The sequence below is a fragment of the Rana temporaria genome, chromosome 11 (assembly GCF_905171775.1).
Source record: "Rana temporaria chromosome 11, aRanTem1.1, whole genome shotgun sequence".
NCBI lineage: Eukaryota > Metazoa > Chordata > Amphibia > Anura > Ranidae > Rana > Rana temporaria.
Window position 1 is genome coordinate 58,361,751 of NC_053499.1, and position 20,396 is coordinate 58,382,146.

A 20,396-nucleotide genomic window follows, 5' to 3' on the forward strand; every position below is an offset into this window, starting at 1 on the left:
TGTCACGAACGGAACATGCCAGGGATGCCCCCTGTCACCATTGTTATTTGTGCTATACCTGGAGCCTCTATTAAATAAAATACGTCAAAATCCAGATGTGCAGGGTATACAGATAGGGGGATGCAGGCACAAAGTAACCGCATTTGCAGACGATCTGCTATTTACTATATCAAACCCGCATGTATCCCTTCCCAATCTTGTTAAGGAAATCGCTAAATTTGGAGAGCTTTCCAACTTAAAAATAAACCAGGCAAAATCCGAAGCAATGTGTGTGTCACTGCCATCCCAGAAACAGGCGAATATACAACAAAATTTTCGATTTAAGTGGAAGACTGCGCTAAAGTTCTTGGGTGCCCTGATTCCAGCAAACATAAAAGAAACTTTCAAAATAAATTTCCCGCCACTTCTTACCTCAATAAGAAGGTTGGATGAAGAACTATTAATTGGGCTTTAAGGGCACACAGTACAATTTGGTATAGAAAACTAGAAATTTATTAAATATGAAATATCATAAAATCAAACAGACGTAAAAACAAATTTAGGTCAGTGATTAATACTACAAGGGTAGTGACAACGATATACAATCTTATTATATACAAGCTTATCTGACAAGCACAGTTACAAGTATAATGTAGAGTTGTGTATCCCATGTGGTATTTCCGGAGGTTTAATGGAGGCCTTGCTCTACATGTTACGCGCGTTAGCGCTTCCTCAGGAGCATAAGATATTGCATCTATTAAGACATATATACAGGAAAACAATTAAGTTCACAAGTATGCATACATTGTTGTAAAAAACATAGAAAATAACAAGCATAACAAATTATATGAAGAAAAACAATATATAGACACACAAAAAATGTAAAATATTTGCATTTGTCAGTGCCGGTGCGGTAGAGCAGAGGGGTAGCGTATCACCAAGACCCATCGAGATAGATAGACGGAAAAAGCATCACAGGAATTGGACGCCAAGAGAGAAGAGAATAAAGTGAAAAGAAAGGAAAAAGGAAAAAGAGAGAAAAAAAAAAAAATGGGGGGGGGGACATGAAGGGAATGGAGAAAAAAGGGGGCGAAAGAGAGGAAACAGGGGGGGGGGGGAAAGAGAGTGTGAGGGGGTGAAAATGAGGGAAGGGGGAAGAGGGGGGGAAAAAGGAGGGAGTGCAGAAATAAGGGATAGAGGAATAAAGGGGAAGGGAACTGGGAAGAAAGGGGGAAAGGGAAGGGAAGGGGACGGGGTACAGAGGTGAAAAGGAGAGGGGAAAGGGAAATAATTGAGGTTGGTATATAAAAGACATGAATAACTTACAAAGTAAGTCGCATTGGGGGTAGACAAGCGGGGGTAGACAAGCGACAGTGGTGTCCTAACCCCACAGTGGCTGAGCGGACAGAGTCTGTCAAACCAGCCTAACGTGGGGATAATATCTGTAGACAATATGGAGTTAAATTTTTTTGAGTTAGACAGGTATTAGTATGGTACTTTCATATGACAAAAATGAGAGGGGGGGGGGGGAGAAAAAGGGGGGGAGAGAGGGGGATTTTTTTGAGGGGGGGGTTTTATTATTGGATCTAATGTATCTGTATATCTACTCACCAAAAAACACATAAAGAAATGTAAAAGAGGGTGATCAAACAGTCAGGTGCTGGTAAGCACTTAAAATCGGATATGGGGATCTGCACGTGCGGTATTTGAGTGCTCAATGTGCTAGGCTAAATAGGGTAGATGAAAACATCCAATAAGGCAGTCTTTGGATCCTAGGTATAAGTGCCAGAGGATATTATATGATGCTGCCAGAACAGAATCCTAAAATTAAAACAAATATATGAAAGAGTGAGTCTACAATATAAATGACAGAAAGTCATTAATGGCATTAAGGCCCTATATTTAGACCTATATAATAGAGTGATAATCTATGTACCTGTAGCCTAGACCGCACCTAAATCCACGCGTGTCCCCCGTAATTATTTTTTTTTTTTTTTTTTCTCTCTTTTTCCTTTTTCCTTTCTTTTCACTTTATTCTCTTCTCTCTTGGCGTCCAATTCCTGTGATGCTTTTTCCGTCTATCTATCTCGATGGGTCTTGGTGATACGCTACCCCTCTGCTCTACCGCACCGGCACTGACAAATGCAAATATTTTACATTTTTTGTGTGTCTATATATTGTTTTTCTTCATATAATTTGTTATGCTTGTTATTTTCTATGTTTTTTACAACAATGTATGCATACTTGTGAACTTAATTGTTTTCCTGTATATATGTCTTAATAGATGCAATATCTTATGCTCCTGAGGAAGCGCTAACGCGCGTAACATGTAGAGCAAGGCCTCCATTAAACCTCCGGAAATACCACATGGGATACACAACTCTACATTATACTTGTAACTGTGCTTGTCAGATAAGCTTGTATATAATAAGATTGTATATCGTTGTCACTACCCTTGTAGTATTAATCACTGACCTAAATTTGTTTTTACGTCTGTTTGATTTTATGATATTTCATATTTAATAAATTTCTAGTTTTCTATACCAAATTGTACTGTGTGCCCTTAAAGCCCAATTAATAGTTCTTCATCCAAATTCTCGATATATCGGGGCGTTGGCACATTTTATACAAGTGCATTCGCGCTATCACCACGCGACATATGCACACTAAAATAGGCTTTTTCCTTTTTGCTCAATAAGAAGGTTACTTGAGAAATGGCAACATGGATTACATTCATGGTTTGGAAGAAACAATATAGTTAAGATGAGCATTTTGCCAAAAATTACGTATTTATTTCAAACACTTCCAATAATGATACCATCGGTATTTATTCGGCAAATGAATACTCTCCTGATGGAATTCATTTGGGCAGGGAAGAAGGCGAGGATTAAAAAAGAAGTGTTGAGGTTACCCAAGTGCTTTGGGGGGATGGCAGTCCCGGACATTGCCAAATATCACCAAGCGGCACACTTAACGAGGTTGATTGATTGGTGTAGGAACGGGCAATATAAAAAATGGGTGGTGGTAGAACAGCAGTTCTGCTCAGTAGCACTAAGGAGGGCACCTTGGTGTTATAAGTTACTGCCAATCGAGATGAAGAAACATCCCATAATTGGCACAACGCTGTTAACCACTTAAGCCCCGGACCAATATGCAGCCTAAAGACCCAAGGTGTTTTTACAGTTCGGGACTGCGTCGCTTTAACAGACAATTGCGCGGTCGTGCGACGTGGCTCCCAAACAAAATTGGCGTCCTTTTTTCCCCACAAATAGAGCTTTCTTTTGGTGGTATTTGATCACATCTGCGGTTTTTAGTTTTTGCGCTATAAACAAAAATAGAGCGACAATTTTGAAAAAAAAGCAATATTTTTTACTTTTTGCTGTAATAAATATCCCCCAAAAACATATATAAAAACATTTTTTTTCCTCAGTTTAGGCCGATACGTATTCTTCTACCTATTTTTAGTAAAAAAAATCGCAATAAGCGTTTATCGATTGGTTTGCGCAAAATTTATAGTGTTTACAAAATAGGGGATAGTTTTATTGCATTTTTATTTTTTATTTTTTTTTTACTACTAATGGCGGCGATCAGCAATTTTTTTCGTGACTGCGACATTATGGCGGACACTTCGGACAATTTTGACACATTTTTGGGACCATTGTCATTTTCACAGCAAAAAATGCATTTAAATTGCATTCTTTATTGTGAAAATGACAGTTGCAGTTTGGGAGTTAACCACAGGTGGCGCTGTAGGAGTTAGGGTGCACCTAGTATGTGTTTACAACTGTTTGGGGGTGTGGCTGTAGGAATGACGTCATCGATCGTGTCTTCCCTATAAAGGGAATGACGCGATCGATGCGCCGCCATAGTGAAGGACGGGGAAGCCGTGTTTACACACGGCTCTCCTCGTTCTTCAGCTCCGGGGAGCGATCGCGACGGAGCGGCTATAAACAAATAGCCGCGCCGTGGTCCCGGATCGCTCCCCGAGCGGACCCGACCTCCGCATGTAGCGGGGGGGGTCCCGATCGGACCCCCCACCCGCTAATAGGCGAGGACGTACGTGTACGCCCATGTGCCTGTACGTGCCATATTGTGGACGTATATGTACATGCGGGGGTCGGGAAGTGGTTAATTGCGGCTAAAATCTGTAAAAATCCAAAATTTTCATCAGAACAATCCCCTTTATTTACTATATTAGGGAACCCAGGTTTTATTCCAGGTTTAGAAGGAGCAATTTTTAATAAACTGAAAGAAAGGGGTAAGTTACAGGTATCCCACTTCCTGCAAAAGGATGGGTGGCCACCAATTGAGGCTTTAACAAAGAGAAGAGGGAACTTTGAGCTATCCCCTTGGCAAGCACTACAAATAAGTCACTTCTTAAGATCCCTGGGACAAGCATCTAACTTTAGGCGACAATTAACAAAATTCGAACAATACTGTGATGAGGAGGAACCGATACAAAGAGTGAGCTCAAAAATGTATAGTTTATTGAATGCCCCTCAAGAGGATTTCGAGTTGCCGGGATTGAGGAAATGGGAGAGTGATTTGGGGAGAAAATTCTCACAGTCTCAACGTAAACATATAATTTACTTGGCATTAAATTCCTCAATATCCACGCGAATACAGGAATCCAATTATAAATTACTGTCCCAATGGTATTATACACCGGAAAAATTACAAAAATTTTCTAAAGGTTACTCAGAGTACTGTTGGAGATGTGGCTTGGAGCAGGGAACTTTTCTGCATATATTTTGGTCATGTGTAAAAGTAAGAGAATACTGGAAGGAGGTCCAGAGGATTGCGGAAAAATTTACGAAATTTCAGATTCCGGAGGACCCAGCACTGTTTCTGCTCCATAGCTCACAAATCCCAGTACAAGAGTATAAAAAGTCGGTGATATGTCATATGATAAATACAGCTAGACAGGGAATAACACTACAATGGAGAGTCAGTAGACCACCATCCATTGCGAGGTGGCTTAATAGGGTGAGAGAGACTGGAGCAATTGAGGACTTGATCCTCTCAGCCCGGAATAAAAGGGAACAATATGTAGAAACATGGACTGGTTGGAACCAATTTGTAAATACTGAAGAAGGGAAGAGTTTACTGGAGGAGGAGAGTGAGTAGTACTGAACCCAATCGGGTAGAAGGTGGGATAAGACAAGGGGTTTAAGCAGGGGGGGTCCTCTGTCTCAGGCTCGGAAGGGGGGGGGTAGGGGAGGGGGTTCTTCTGTTTTTTTTTTGGGTTGGGTGGGATTAAGTAACACATGTATGACAGAGTAAGGGAATTGTGGGGAGGTGGGAGTGGGGAGGCTGATACAGTGGTATTAAGAAAGGGAAAAGAAGCTAATGGTAAAAAGTGGAAGCGGTTTGAGAATAGGGTTAGGGGACGAAGGAGGTAATTAGCCTTAGTGTGTGATTAGGGGGGTGGAGATCTCATTGTTGCTTTAATGCCTTGTACTGTATAAAAAGCTGAGAAGAAACCATTAAAGTATCATTACATTTGGAACAAGCACAGAGCTGTGTCTCGTCTTGATTCTGGGCAAATGAAATGGGATCGGGTCCTGTTGGTTGGAGTGTCGATAAGCTGTATTGGATGGGATGGAAGGTCGTGGTGACCGTTACAGGCGTGAACTGCTGCGAAGATCAATGTGCAACTGCACACCTTCGTGCACCAAGGCACACGAAATGCGTGACAGATTCTGGTGCCCAGTGGCCTATTTAAAGCCAGCAGCATGAGCCACTAGTTGCTGGATGATCTTCAGCTGCCTGTGTGTTCATAAGTTCATGTTCCTGCTATTATTGGATTTCATGTTACCAACCCTGCTTCCCTTTGACCTGTCTTGTCTCCATTCCTGGCTTTGACCCTTGGCTTGTTTTATTGACTCCGCTCCTGTCTGCTGACCTGTGTATGACCTCTGGCTGGCTCTGCTGGACTCCACTGCTGCCTGATTGCCAGTGTATGACTCCGGCTTACTCCTGACCTTGCTTGCTGCCTTACCCCTGGCTGATATTCCATGTATGACTGTTGGCCAGACTCCTGACCCTGCTCCTGGCTCTCCCTTTTGCCAAGTTTCATCCTATCTCCTGAGGGACTCCTGCCCAGCAGTGCATCCTGCTTGTCCAGCCGCCATCCAGCAGACATCTCAAAACTCAGCATGACGCAGTTGGCAATCCTTGCTTCTTTGGGTATAGCACTCCCTGCCACCACCTTCATGAGTGCCCTGCACTCAGCCGAAAGGGAAGCGCTTTTTAAAGGAATAGTAGCTAAAGTAAAGTACTTAACCATTTTTAACAGGCAATAAAGGGGCTTTAAAACAAGCCAACACTGATCTATCTAGCTGCATTAACTGTGAGGTAAATCATTCTCAAAGATCCTCAAAGTTTAAAACAAAGAGTTGATCTCTGCGAAGTTCACACAGGTGTTGAATTTTAACCGCTTCCTACCTGGCCACTGTACATAAACGGTCGGGTGGGACAAGCGCCGTTCTGACTGGACGTACCTGTACATCCTGTCAAAACATGTGCTTGTGCATGGCCTTGTGGCCATGCAGTAGCATGATCCCATGATGGCTGTGTCCCTCGGTCATAGCACATCACAAATCGGGATTTGGGCTCTCTGATTGGCCCTCCCGATCATGTGATGGCTCTGTCCAATCTGTGTTTTAATGTATTATGCGGGTTGGAATACAGGAGCTTTTGTGCCCTTTCAGAAAGCATACTAAACCCTCAGGATATAATAGAATTCTGTGGCAAATCGCAGGTAACCCCAAGGAAAGCCACAGGTGCACTGCGCTGCACCCATGGCGTGGGTAAACCACAGTGCATCAGCCTTAAAGGGGGCTCAGGAAAGTAATAGCTTGTTTACATTTGCAGTTTGGGGGCGGTAAAACCCCATAGTCAAGCTGTGTTTCACCACACCCTCTTTAGCTGCAGTGGCCGGGGGGGGGGGGGGTGGGGGTACACATGTTGCGTCTGCAGCAGGAGTAATATATCCTGTCACGCTTAGTGGGTGTAACATTCACCAAGCATGACCCATGGTGAATGAGGCTGCTCTGCAAGCACCCTGCATCCTTGTGTAGTACAGCGACCATGGGGTTAAAGCAGGAGATGAGGAGGCATTATATTGCCTCCTTACCACCTTCTTTAACCCCTTGGACCCCGCAGAAGCACACAGTTGCAAAGTGGCCCCATTTACATGAATGACTCGGGATTGGTGGATGGAAGCAGTGATCTTTGCTTTCTCTTATGTTATTCAGGTAGATCTCCACCTCTCTAAGGTTGCCTACCCTTGGTGTAGAGGGATTGTTTTAAAGTGCTTTTATAGCTTGCTCAGAATATGTAAATACTTTATTGCAGCGGCGGTCCGTCCATAGAGGGCGCTGGAGCGCTGCCCCCTCTGGCTCCGCACCGCCACTGAAAATAACATACATTCATGCATTGCATGAATGTATGTTATTATTGCCAGCTGCCGCTGGTCTGTTCAAGGTGGCCGGACATTGAGCGCCGACCACCTGAATAACGGCAGCTGGCTGGCTGTGTGGAACTGATAGGCTTTCCGTGTACAACCCTAGTCTCCCGGATGTCTTATCCAGGGAACGTACGGTGTGCGTTCCTTGGATAAGACTGACGGCCGTCTCAGTAAATCAGGTTCGCCGATTCTGGTTATCGGTAACCTGATTGGCTGAAGCGTCACTAAGGCGGGAGAAGAAGACATCGAGGGACGTCTGAGGATTAAGGTAAGTGCATTTTACAGGGCACAGCGGCAACAATGGGCACAGAGGTGACAAAGGGCACAGTGGCATCAATGGGCACAGTAGTGACAATGGGCACAGTGGCATAATTAAAGGGCACAGTGACATGCACAGTGGCAACAATTGGCACAGTGGCATCAATGGGCACAGTGGCATCAATGGGCACAGTAGTGACAATGGGCACAGTGGTGACAATTAAAGGGCACAGTGGTGACAATTGGCACAGTGGCGACAATTGAGGGGCATAGTGGTGACAATTGGCACAGTGGCAACAATTGAGGGGCACAGTGGCTGCGTTTGATGGCATGGCACAGTGGTGACAATTGATGGCACAGCGGCTGCGTTTGATGGCATGGCACAGTGACTGCGTTTGATGGCATGGCACAGTGGCTGCGTTTGATGGCATGGCACAGTGACTGCGTTTGATGGCATGGCACAGTGACTGCGTTTGATGGCATGGCACAGTGGTGCGAATTGATGGCATAGTGACTGCATTTGATGGCATGGCACAGTGGTGATAATTGATGGAACAGTGGCTGCGTTTGATGGCATGGCACAGTGACTGCATTTGATGGAATGGCACAGTGGTGCGAATTGATGGCATAGTGACTGCATTTGATGGCATGGCACAGTGGTGATAATTGATGGCACAGTGGCTGCGTTTGATGGCATGGCACAGTGGTGACAATTGATGGCACAGTGGCTGCATTTGATGGCATGGCACAGTGGTGACAATTGATGCCACAGTGGCTGCATTTGATGGGCACAGTGAGGCTGCAATTTTTTTTTTACGTTTGCGCCCCCCAAAAATTTTGAGCACCAACTTTGACTTACCCTCTGCAAACTATGACAAGACATACAGTATTCTTCTACACTCGCATAACATCAAAGGTAAAGGGAATGTGACTGAGGAATTTAAATCCACGTCTGGAACGGGCAGTCTTCTGGGCCACAAGCCTCACGAGAGGGCTATCCGTATTCAACCTGCTCTGTAAACAGGAAAGATTAGATTACTGAATTTGTGCACTTGTTTTTGATCTGTGAAAATTTGTGAAATTATACACAACTATAAATGTGTTAGTAAGTAGTTAATTAGTAAAATACTGAGTAAATAAATGTGTCTATCCTAATAATCATTTGTATTAGCTCTCAAAAGCCGGTGTGATTCAACAGTGGAAACTGAATGTGGTTTCTGTATAGACATGTAGACGATTGTTATGTAAGCCATTTGATAAGTTGGGTGGAATGTTGGTAATTAATTTATTACTTACTGGATGCCAAGTAACGTACATAGATGCAGGCCTAGAATTGGTTAATGCTGTAAAAAGAAAAAGGAATCAGTAATATAGGGCACACAGTAAATCAAGACACAAGGAGAGGGCTGGAAAAATGACTGCACAGAGGATATATTTGGAGAATATAAGAAAGCTTTCCTTAAACTTTTTATTTCACATTTTCTAAGTATTAGTGGGTTGCATTTGGCTCTAGACAATAGATAATCAGACTTGCAAGCACGGTCTTACCACTTTCAGGCATCTGTAGATGGGGTCCTAAACACAAACAGTCAGGCCTCGTACACACGACCGTTTTCCTCTGCAGAATCCATCAAGAATCTTGCTGGGAGATATTTTTTTGCAGAGGAAACCGGTCGTGTGTACATTTTCGTCAAGGAAACTGTTGAGAAACTCGACGAGCCAAAAAGAGAGCAAGTTCTCTATTTCCTCGACGGGAATGGAGAAACTTGCCTTGTCGAGTTCCTCGACAGCTTAACAAGGAACTCGACGAGGAAAACTATGTGTTTCGCCCGTCGAGTTCCTCGGTCGTGTGTACGAGGCTTCACAAATGGGAAGCAGGCTGAAGCACCTTCTGTACAGCACACAGCAGATACCTCCATTACTTACCATGTCTTACAATCACAATAACTGAGTTGTTTTTTACCACTCTTGTAGCTATTTGCCTCAGCTAGCATATTTGGGCAAAGATCATAGACATTAGGAAGCCAAATCAAAATGGTTGTCATCTAATACACAGTGCATGGGCCCTTTACCGGAAAGGCTTTTTAAAAACACATTATCTATAGTTTTTATCTGTCAAAGATCTGGTGAAGAGGGCATAACATGGATGGAACTCTGTCCCTTGATAAATTGTTCATTATGGGAAATCCTTTGGGGTGTATAATAGAAAAAATTGGAAATGGGAATTGTGATGGGATTATGTCTTTACTGCAATCCATAAGAGATAAAAGATTAGAGCACGTGATTCAGTTTGCAAGCCACGGCACAAATGTTTTGGATGAAATTGCCCACTAAGGTGCTTCTGGTCAGTCATTACAGTAATGAGGAGGTTGGATAGGATGGGCATATCAAATGTTTAGTTTCTGTACATAATGCCTGCATTGCTGTGCAATTAAAATTCTACTACATTTACTACATAGATTTTACTACATTTACTACATTTGTTTAGGGGGCTAAACACCCATAGTAATACCTAACCTACAGATGAATAGAGCTACTGAGCTGTTGTAGCCATTTATATCTTTACCCTTTTCTATAACAGGATATAATGATGCCAATGGCCATGAAAAGCCTGATGCTAAGTTCAGAAATGTTCACCGGGATCGCAGATCACTTATATTAAAGCAATTTTTTACCTCCTTGGGAATAATAATAAGCAGGATACATGATCTCTTTATCAGACACAGAGAATGATGAAAGTCCTTCGCTCACACATTAGGGAAGACCTGTTGGGGGTCTGGGCGGTTTTGTGGGCAGATATTGCTTTCACTGTCATTTTAAGAGTGGTATCAAGTATCTATGGCCAACTGAGCTGTAGACATGTATGTCGGTCTGTTTTAGTTCTGATTTTCCTCTTGAGTAAGAATAACTAGCTATGCTGCTGTTAGGTAAGAAAAAAATCTGAGAGTCTCTTTAAATTAAAGTGTTAATAGTAATAAGAAAAGTTTTAAAGTTACTAATACAGTGTCATGGATATGCAATAAAGTCTGGCAGCTTACTTGTCTCCATGTGTTCATTAGAGGCCTGACTCTGTTCTGGCTTCCTTTTTATCATCTCTCCTTCCTGTATGGCCCCACCCCAGGCCATCCCAGGAAGTCTATATTAACTATTGCACTGCAGGTCTGCAGTGCTGTTCAACTTTGTTTGTAGCTTGAGTTCCTGTCTGCCATGTGCTAAGTTAACCTTTATGTGTACCGATTTTGGCTTGTCTCTGACGACACCTCTCCGCTTGTTTCCCTGAATTTTGGCCTGTCCCTTTGTTACCCTTGTCTGCCTGTTGCCCTGACCTCTGCTTACCCATCACTATCGCTTGTGTCCTGTGTGCTACTTCCCCTCTCTCCCTACGGAGCGTGACCTAGGGGACCCCAGGGGCCGCGACCTGGATCCAGCTGCAGCGAAGGCCATCCTCACCACCAGAGGCTCTGGTGAACACAAAGCTGGGTCTTAGACTCCGCGCCCTGGGGAATCTTGGGCTCACCCTTCCTCTCTGTTCGCAGCAGTCGGCTATAGGGTTCACTACCCCCAAGGGGTTGCAGTTGTCACCTGGCCACAGGTGACCTGACATACAGTGCCTTGAAAAAGTGTTTATACCCCTTGAAATTTTGCAAATTTTGTCATGTTACAACCAAAAATACCAATGTATTTTATCGGTATTTTAGGTGATAGACCAACACAAAGTGACACAAAATTGTCAAGAGAAAGGGAAATGATAAATGGTTTTCATTTTTTTTTTATAAATTAATATCTGAAAAGTGTGGCGTGCATTTGTATTCAGCCCCCTTTTCTGATACCCCTAACTAAAATCTAGTTGAACCAATTGCCTTCAGAAGTCACCTAATTAGTAAATAGAGTCCACGTGTGTGTGATTTAATCTCAGTATAAATACCGCTGTTCTGTGAAGCCCTCAGAATTTTGTAAATAACCTTAGTGAAGAAACAGCACCGTGAAGGCCAAGGAACACACCAGACAGGTTATGGATAAAGTTGTGGAGAAGCTTATAACAGGGTTAGGTTATGAAAATATATCCTAAGCTTTGAACATCTCACAGAGCACTGTTCAAACATTCATCCAACAATGGAAAGAGTATGGCACACCTGCAAACCTACCAAGACATGGCCATCCACCTAAACTGACAGGCCAGGCAAGGAGAGCATTAATGAGAGAAGCAGCCAAGAGGTCCATGGCAACTCTGGAGGAGCTGCAGAGATCCACAGCTCAGGTGGGAGAATCTGTCCACAGGACAACTATTAGCGGTGCACTCCACAAATCTGGTCCTTATGGAAGAATGGCAAGAAAAAAAAAAGCCGATGTTGAAAGAAAGCCATAAGAAGTCCCGTTTACAGTTTGTGAGAAGCCATGTGGGAACACAGCAAACATGTGGAAGAAGGTGCTCTGGTCAGATGAGACCAAAACTTTTTGAACTTTTGAACTTTTTGGCCTAAAAGCAAAAAGCTGTGTGTGGCAGAAAACTAACACTGCACATCACCCTGAACACACCGTCCCCACCTTGAAACATGGTGGTGGCAGCTTCATGTTGTGGGGATGCTTTTCTTCAACAGGGACTGAGAAGCTGCTCAGAGTTGATGGAAGATGGACGGAGCCAAATACAGAGCAATCTTAGAAGAAAACCTGTTAGAGTCTGCAAAAGACTTGAGACTGGGGTGGAGGTTCACCTTCCAGCAGGACAACGACCCTAAGCATAAAGTCAAAGCTACAATGGAATGGTTTAGATCAAAGCATATTCATGTGTTAGATTGATCCAGTCAAAGTCCAGACCTAAAGCTGATTGAGAATCTGTGGGAAGACTTTAACATTGCTGTTTACAGACGCTCTCCATCCACTCTGACAGAGCTTGAGCTAGTTTGCAAAGAAGAATGGGAAAAAATGACACTCTCTAAATGTGCAAAGCTGGTAGAGACATCCCCAAAAAGACTTGCAGCAGTAATTGCAGAGAAAGGTGGTTCTACAAAGTATTGACTCGGGGGGCGGTATGTCCAAATACAAATGCACGCTGCACTTTTGACATATTTATTTGTAAAAAAAAAATGAAAACTATTTATCATTTTCCTTCCACTTCACAATTATGTGCCACTTTGTGTTGGCCTTTCACATAAAATCCCAATAAAATACATTCACGTTTTTGATTGTAACATGACAAAATGTGGAAAATTTCATGTAAATGTAAACATTTATTAGGAACTTTCCTCTAAAAAGTCTTCAAAGTGGCATTAGGTAATTTTATTTATGGAACAAAGAAGTAGTCAGCTGGGTGTATAGAAATGTATTTGCCAACTTCTTTGCCTATATCTTAACCTCTGTGCTGAGAAACTCCCTACATGTTACATATTTATATACGGACATAAGTAAATGCTTTATTTGTAACTGATTTGTAAAAGTGAGATTTGTTAAAGTGACACAAAACTCTGGTTTAAAGAAATCTATTACTCTTAAAGCGGTGGTTCACCCTCAATAACAACATTCTAGCATTAAATTAAGCATAGTAGCGCGAGCTACAGTATGCCTTTATTTATTTTTTTTGCCCTGTACTCACTGTTTAATCCTATAGTGAAGATTCAGACTCCCCGCGTGGAATGGGCGTTGCTATCCAGAGGGAAGATGATTGATGGCTGGCTATGGCACGTCACGCTCCCCGAAGATAGCCGGAGTAGGTCTCGGCTCTTCACGACGCTATACGGTGCCTGCGCACAGACTAGGCGCAGGCACCATAAAGAGCCAAGTCCTATTTCGGCTATTTCCGGAGAAGCGTGACGCGCCAGAGCCGACCGTCAATCATCTTCCCTCTGGATAGGAACGCCCATTCCCCACGGGGAGTCTGAATCTTCACTATAGGATTAAACAGTGAGTACGGGGCAAAAAAATAAAAATAAAGGCATACTGTAGCTCGCGCTACTATGCTTAATTTAATGCTAGAAAATTTTATAGGGTGAACCCCCTCTTTGACTCAGAAGAGTCCCTTCTATTGCTCTTAACTTTTTTTTTTTTTTTGCTGCTGTGATCTGACTTCCAATAAAGCGTGGCTACGTTCATTCTCCATGGTTCCATTGTATGTAGGAACATAGCCACCCTCTCTTGTTCACTTCCAAGATGGACCAGGGCCTATAGAATGTGTAGCGTGCATAGAGCAGTGTACATTATCACAACTAATATGCACTGCTCATTCCAAACAAACAGAAGTGAGAGGTTCAGGAGCTCATGGAGGACAGTATGAGACAGAAAAACACAGTGAGAAAATACCGGTAGATTATAAGTGCAATATGTTGTGGATGTGGATGAATTATTTTGGGAAAATAAGGATACTGTTAAGTGCTACTTTAAATTTACTATGCAATTAAACAGTAAAGAACAAAGACATTGGTATTCGTTCTTGGATGAATCCTATGTTATTCAGTCTTGCATAACTTTACACACATCCCTACAGACAGCAAATAACTTGTTTTATGGCATAGTTGCTGTATGGTATTGTATTATACTTTTTAACCCATTTGAGCTAATTTATAGTCAATTTATATGGCTGACAAGTTTGCAAGCACATCTAAATACTGCAAGTAATGCCCCTGATCCCACACACACTGTTCACATATTCTCTACCTCTTAAACTTGATGGTAAAGTTTGACATTGAAAGATCTAAGACCACCTCTTACCTTTCAACACTCCAGCCCCATATATTCTATTGGCCAGTGAGTTTCTGGCATTACATTTTTGAATAGTAAAAGTTGAAGATCTGGTAGGAAAGGGGCTTAGTACTGAGTTAAAAAAAAGTCAAGATAGATTGGCCGGTTTGACCTCCGGTCCTTGCCCCCCCCCCCCCTTCAGCGAGTACCCATTTTTTCAACTGATGAGAGGCTTGAGATGTGTTGCCCCCACGCTTTAATTTCCAGTTTTATGTGTTTTATGCGTTGGGGAGGTCTCCAATTTTGTCTCGCTGCCCGGCCCTTGGACCTCTGTGATACTATTTAGAGTACTGGGTCCCGATGTGTTTATATGCATCTTTTTTTTTTTTTTTCAATGTCTCTTGCTTTTATGTTATGTTGAAAAATTAATGGCTTATTGTTTGCTGCAATATGCTTCTGACAACATGTGTTGTGATGTACTATTATGCCGTTAAAATAAAGATTAACAAATAAAGATTTTACAAACAAAAAAAAAAAGTCAAGAAATACATAAAACTGGAATCAAGGAATCAAGGGAGTTAAAGGACCTTTGGTGTAAATTGTTAGTTTGTATACCTAATGCAGGTGACAATTAACTTTAATAAGAAGTATAGTGATATTCAAAATAAATCAACTCATGGCTACTAAACAAATTTAATTTCATCATAATCAAATCAAGGAAATAATATTTTTGAGGGTTAGGCCAATTTCTGAATGACCCTGTTTGTATCTTATACTTGGTAATAATCTCATATTTGATGCCCTAAACAGGTGTCTTGTTTTTAACCAGTCTGTAAAATTAGTATGTCTATCTGAACCAGTACATATTACACCTTCATTCTGCTGGTCCCATACCTGGATTTCTGAAGGTGGGAGAAAGCTGCTGTACAGCATTAGCTGGGTTAGACATATTCTGAGGTGCCCTACTGTCCCGGTACAGCATAGCCGAGACACTGTGTCTTCTATAAAAAAAGAAAAAAAAAAAAAGAAATGAGATTGACCACCAATAAAAAATAGAACACGTTAAAAAATGTCAATAAAAACAACCCTTATTTTAGCATTGTTTAACCGCTTAAGGACCGCCTCCTGCACATACATATCGGCAGAATGGCACGGCTGGGCACAAGCATGTACAGGTACGTCCTCTTTAAGTGCCCAGCCGTGGGCGTGCACCCGCGACCTGGTCCGAAGCTCCGTGACCGAGGGACCCGCGGACCCAATCGCCGCTGGAGTCCCGCGATCGGTCCCCGGAGCTGAAGAACGGGGAGAGCTGTGTGTAAACACAGCTTCCCCGTTCTTCACTGTGGCGCCGTCATCCATCGTGTGTTCCCTTTTATAGGGTAACACCAGGGGTCAAGTCCTGGGGAAAAAAGTGTGGGAACTCCCAACCAAGATTCACTCCCCCACCAAAAAAAAAAAAAATGATACGGTCATATGCATAATTACTAAACCGCATGTTTTTTTTTTTCGATCCACTGTACCTTAGTAATACTTTATGTAACTGGCCGCTTCCTGTAGAAAGCATGTTCTTTCTAAATCCCGCAATAACTCGCGGCAGACCTCCGCAATTTCTCCTGGGAACAATGACAAAAGCTCCCAGGAGACATTGCGGCATCGAGGAAGTGACGGAATACCCGCACACTACCCGATGAATCCATATACAGGAAGCGACCAGTAACATAAAGGATTACTAAGGTTCGCCTGCCCCTGACAGTGACTCGAGCTGGTCATCGCCGCTTAGTGAAGTATTGGCTCGGGCGGCTCGGCTGCTCTAGTCCTGCAAAGGGAACTGAGTTCCTGCTGTGAAAAAAGTGCAGGAACTCCGTTCCCACACGTTCCCGCAGGACTTGAGCCCTGGGTAACACAATCAATGACGTCACACCTACAGCCACACCCCCCTACAGTTATAAACACAAATGAGGTCGCACTTAACCCCTTCAGCGCCCCTTGTGGTTAACTCCCAAACTGCAATTGTCATTTTCACAGTAAACAATGCATTTTTAATGCATTTTTTGCTGTGAAAATGACAATGGTCCCAAAAATGTGTCAAAATTGGCCGAAGTGTCCGCCATAATGTCGCCGCCATTAGTAGTAAAACATATTTTTTTTATAAAAATGCAATACAACTAAGTGGTTTAAGTGGTTAAAGTGTATCTCTAGTGAAAAACTTTTTTTGTTTTTGTTTTTAATTTTGTAAAGAGTGGCGAAGGGTTGGACCCTCTGTCATGTTTGCATTGCTGTCTGTGTACCCATTGGGGAGATTAACCATGTACTAGTGATCAGGGATGAGCTCAGGAGTGTTTGGATCCTAGTCCGAACCCACCTGAGATTTCCTGCCAGGAAACTGTTACTGCACACCACCAATCATAAGCAGCCAAGGCATTCCCTGATCCTTAGCCACAGTCATACATGCCTCTTGTATATGTGTAGGGACTTTTACTGGTGATCACTATCACCTTGCCACCAGACAAAAAGTGAGGGGAAAATCCAAAATACTTGAGTTATCAGAAGAACAAGAGGTAAGGGGAAATCTTCCAATGGGGACATCTGTTTCGGAGACAGCTGTCTAAGAGGCAATTCCCCTCACTTTAGGAGATTTTCTCTGACATCCTGTTTTGTCACTGGGACAAGAACTGAAAGAAAATGTTCCCAATGTTTCAAATGCAGGAAAAATAATCTGCATGGGGTTTTAACCACCCGCTACTCTATCTAAAACAAAAGCGTTTTGACTATAAATTCAACTTTGCCCTGGTTCACACTGGGTACGATTTGGAACGATTTGAGATGCGATTTGACATGTCAAATCGCATCTCAAATCGGTGGCAATTGTCGGCAATGGCACTGTCCTAATCACTGCGATTTCAAAAAGTAGTTCCTGTACTACTTTTTGCGATTTCGGGCCGCGATTTACATTAAATTGCGGCCGAAATCGCGGCAAAATCACAGCCGCGAAATCGCGGTAAAATCGCGCATTTTACCGCGATTTTGAATTCGCAGCAGTGTGAACCTAGGCTCAATCAAATTTACCTGGGGAGATTAGCAGGTGATGGTAGGTTGCAGCTATGTTGGTGCTGGTCTAAAACAGGCCACCTTCTGATTTTCTGATCCTGTGATGCACTCTTTCTTACGCTGGTATACATAGAAGGCGACTCTTCAGTCTGATGGGATGCTACAGGCTGCAGACAGAGACAATATGTACAGTACATAAAATGAACATGTTTTGGAAATAAGCAGTAAAGCTAAGCAAAAGATTGTGTATCAAACTTTACAGCAAACGCGGATTGAATGTAGATTTATAATAGTAAACATATTAAAGTTAACAAATACATTATAAATATATTTGTCTTAAAAGGGGAGAGCGAGAAATGGGACTTTAAATGAAGCACACAGCAGTACAATGGGAAGTCAAGCGACTGGGAAAAATATGTTAAATTAGTATTATACATTCATATATGACATATATTAGGCATAGGGGCTATAAATAATAAACATTGAATATATTTGTTTGACACAAAGTGCATGGTAGTCCACAATCTGATGTGCATTTGCATATTGAATACAGAAATAAAAAACAATGAAAAAGAAAAAAAGGTAACATGGTTAAACTGGTAAACAGTTAAAAACATGAATTTTGATCATACAGATGTTCGATCGTATAAAGTATAATGGGGTGGCTCGACGCATTTCGCAGCCTTATTGCCGCTCATCAGGAGCATAAACCATGGAGTTTTAATCTAAAATAAAAAAATATGCGTATTTAAATAATGTTGGGTAATTATAGTTATAAAAAAGAAAAAGGGGGAGTAGGGGAAAAGAAAAATTGTAAAATGATAATAATTAAGTACAAGTACGCATTTCGCAGCCTTATTGCCGCTCATCAGGAGCATAAACCATGGAGTTTTAATCTAAAATAAAAAAATATGCGTATTTAAATAATGTTGGGTAATTATAGTTATAAAAAAGAAAAAGGGGGAGTAGGGGAAAAGAAAAATTGTAAAATGATAATAATTAAGTACAAACTAAATTTGGGGGAGAAAATCTGTTTTTTGTTATAGAAAAACTTACGTTTGCAAACAGCGCAGCCGTGGCGTGCCACCGAATGCCAGTGCATATCAGAGCCCCATCTCTGGGCGCTGTGGAGGTCTGAAGGGGCAGCAGCAACCAATAGAGACAGATCTCAGGCAGGTAAGTGTTAGTGGATACCCTCACGTTTTTTGTTTTATATAACATTTCCATATAAACTAATTATATTACACCATTTATTCTCACTTCATATAGGTCCCCCATAGGAGCTACCTTTTTCACCCTTGTTTAGGGTATCCACTAACACTTACCTGCCTGGGATCTGTCTCTGTTGGTTGCTGCTGCCCCTTCAAACCTCCACAGTGCCCGGAGATGGGGCTCTGATATGCACTGGCATTCAATGGCGCACCACGGCTGCGCTGTTTGCAAACGTAAGTTTTTTCTATAACAAAAACCCCCTTTTTTCCCCCAAATTTAGTTTGTACTCTATTATTATTTAAAAAATATATATTTTCCCCTACTCCCCCTTTTTCTTTTTTATAACTCCCAGTTTAAATACGCATGTTTTTTAATTTCAGATTATAACTCTATGGTTTATGCTCCTGATGAGCGGCTACAAGGCCGCGAAACGTGTCGAGCCACCCATTATCACCATCATTTTTTACCATGGACCCCATTATACTTTATACGATTGAAAATCTGTATGATCGAAATTCATGTTTTTAACTGTTTACCGGTTTAACCATGTTATCCTTTTTTCTTTTTCATTATTTTTTTATTTCTGTATTCAATATGCAAATGTACATCAGATTGTGGACTACCATGCACTTTGTGTCAAACAAATATATTCAATGTTTATTATTTATAGCCCTTTTGCCTAATATATGTCATATATAAAAGTATAATACTAATTAAACATAATTTTCCCAGTCACTTCCCAATGTACTGCTGTGTGCTTCATTTAAAGTCCTATTTCTCCTTCTTTTTAAACAAATTATGATAGGGATGGAGGCAGTTACCCCTTTGGTTCCTGCCTCATCTAAAGTCCCAAAAAACTATTTTCTTATTTCTTATTTTCCTATTATAAATATATCTGCGCATACGCACTATGGAAAGGGCATGATCGTGCCGTTTCTATAGGGCCCATGCCGCGAACGTCGGCTCCCACATGCATGTGCGGGAGTGACGTCACATGACTCCAGACAGTCACAGAGCCATATAGTTCGGGCTGTGTGTAACAAGATGTCCGCTGCTTCTTACTGCGGCCTAGTGCAATGTGTACCAAGATGGGCATCACAGCATATAGCATTGCAAAATCCGACCTTTCCTCCCATCATCCATTACATTTATTATGCCAGGCCAGCAATTGCCAATCAGTGCTGCATTTCAGTGCCCATCAGTGCTCATAAGTGCCGCCTATCAGTGCCCATAAGTGCCACCTATCAGTGCCCATAAGTGCCACCTATCAGTGCCCATAAGTGCCACCTATCAGTGCCCCTCAGTGCCACCCATCAGTGCTCATCAGTACTGCATAATCAGTGCCACCGATCAGTGCTCATCGGTGCTGAATATCAGTTCCCATCAGTGCCACTTAATCCTATCAGTTCTCATCAGTGCTGCATAATTAGTGCCACCTATCAGTTCTCATCAGTGCCACCTAATCAGTGCTGCATATTAGGGCCTCCTCATCAGTGCTACCCCATCAGTGTCCTTCAGTGCTGTCTCATCAGTGCCACCTAATCCTATCAGTGCTTATCAGTGCTGCATATTAGTGCTTTCTCATAAGTACCCCCCACCAGTGCCCATCAGTGCCCCCTTAGTGCAGCCTATCAGTGCCCCATCAGTGAAGCCTCGTAAGCGCACATCAGTGAAGGCGAAAAAGTACCATTTTACAACATTTTATGACAGAAACTAAGAAAGACATTAAAAAAGTATCGGTATTCGGTATCGGCGA

General features: G+C 42.3%; 1 protein-coding gene across 1 annotated transcript in view; it reads right to left on the reverse strand.

Annotated features, from left to right (window-relative positions):
* LMNTD2 (lamin tail domain containing 2) overlaps positions 1 to 20,396 on the reverse strand; it is a 36,607-nt gene that overhangs the window by 4,486 nt on the left and 11,725 nt on the right. The window contains exons 4-7 of the mRNA XM_040327738.1: positions 17,447 to 17,595; positions 15,275 to 15,381; positions 9,005 to 9,051; positions 8,568 to 8,722 (exon numbers count right to left, since the gene is read on the reverse strand). Coding sequence (XP_040183672.1) covers positions 8,603 to 8,722; positions 9,005 to 9,051; positions 15,275 to 15,381; positions 17,447 to 17,595 — 423 coding nt within the window. The 3' untranslated portion in view covers positions 8,568 to 8,602. The remainder of the gene's footprint in view (positions 1 to 8,567; positions 8,723 to 9,004; positions 9,052 to 15,274; positions 15,382 to 17,446; positions 17,596 to 20,396) is intronic.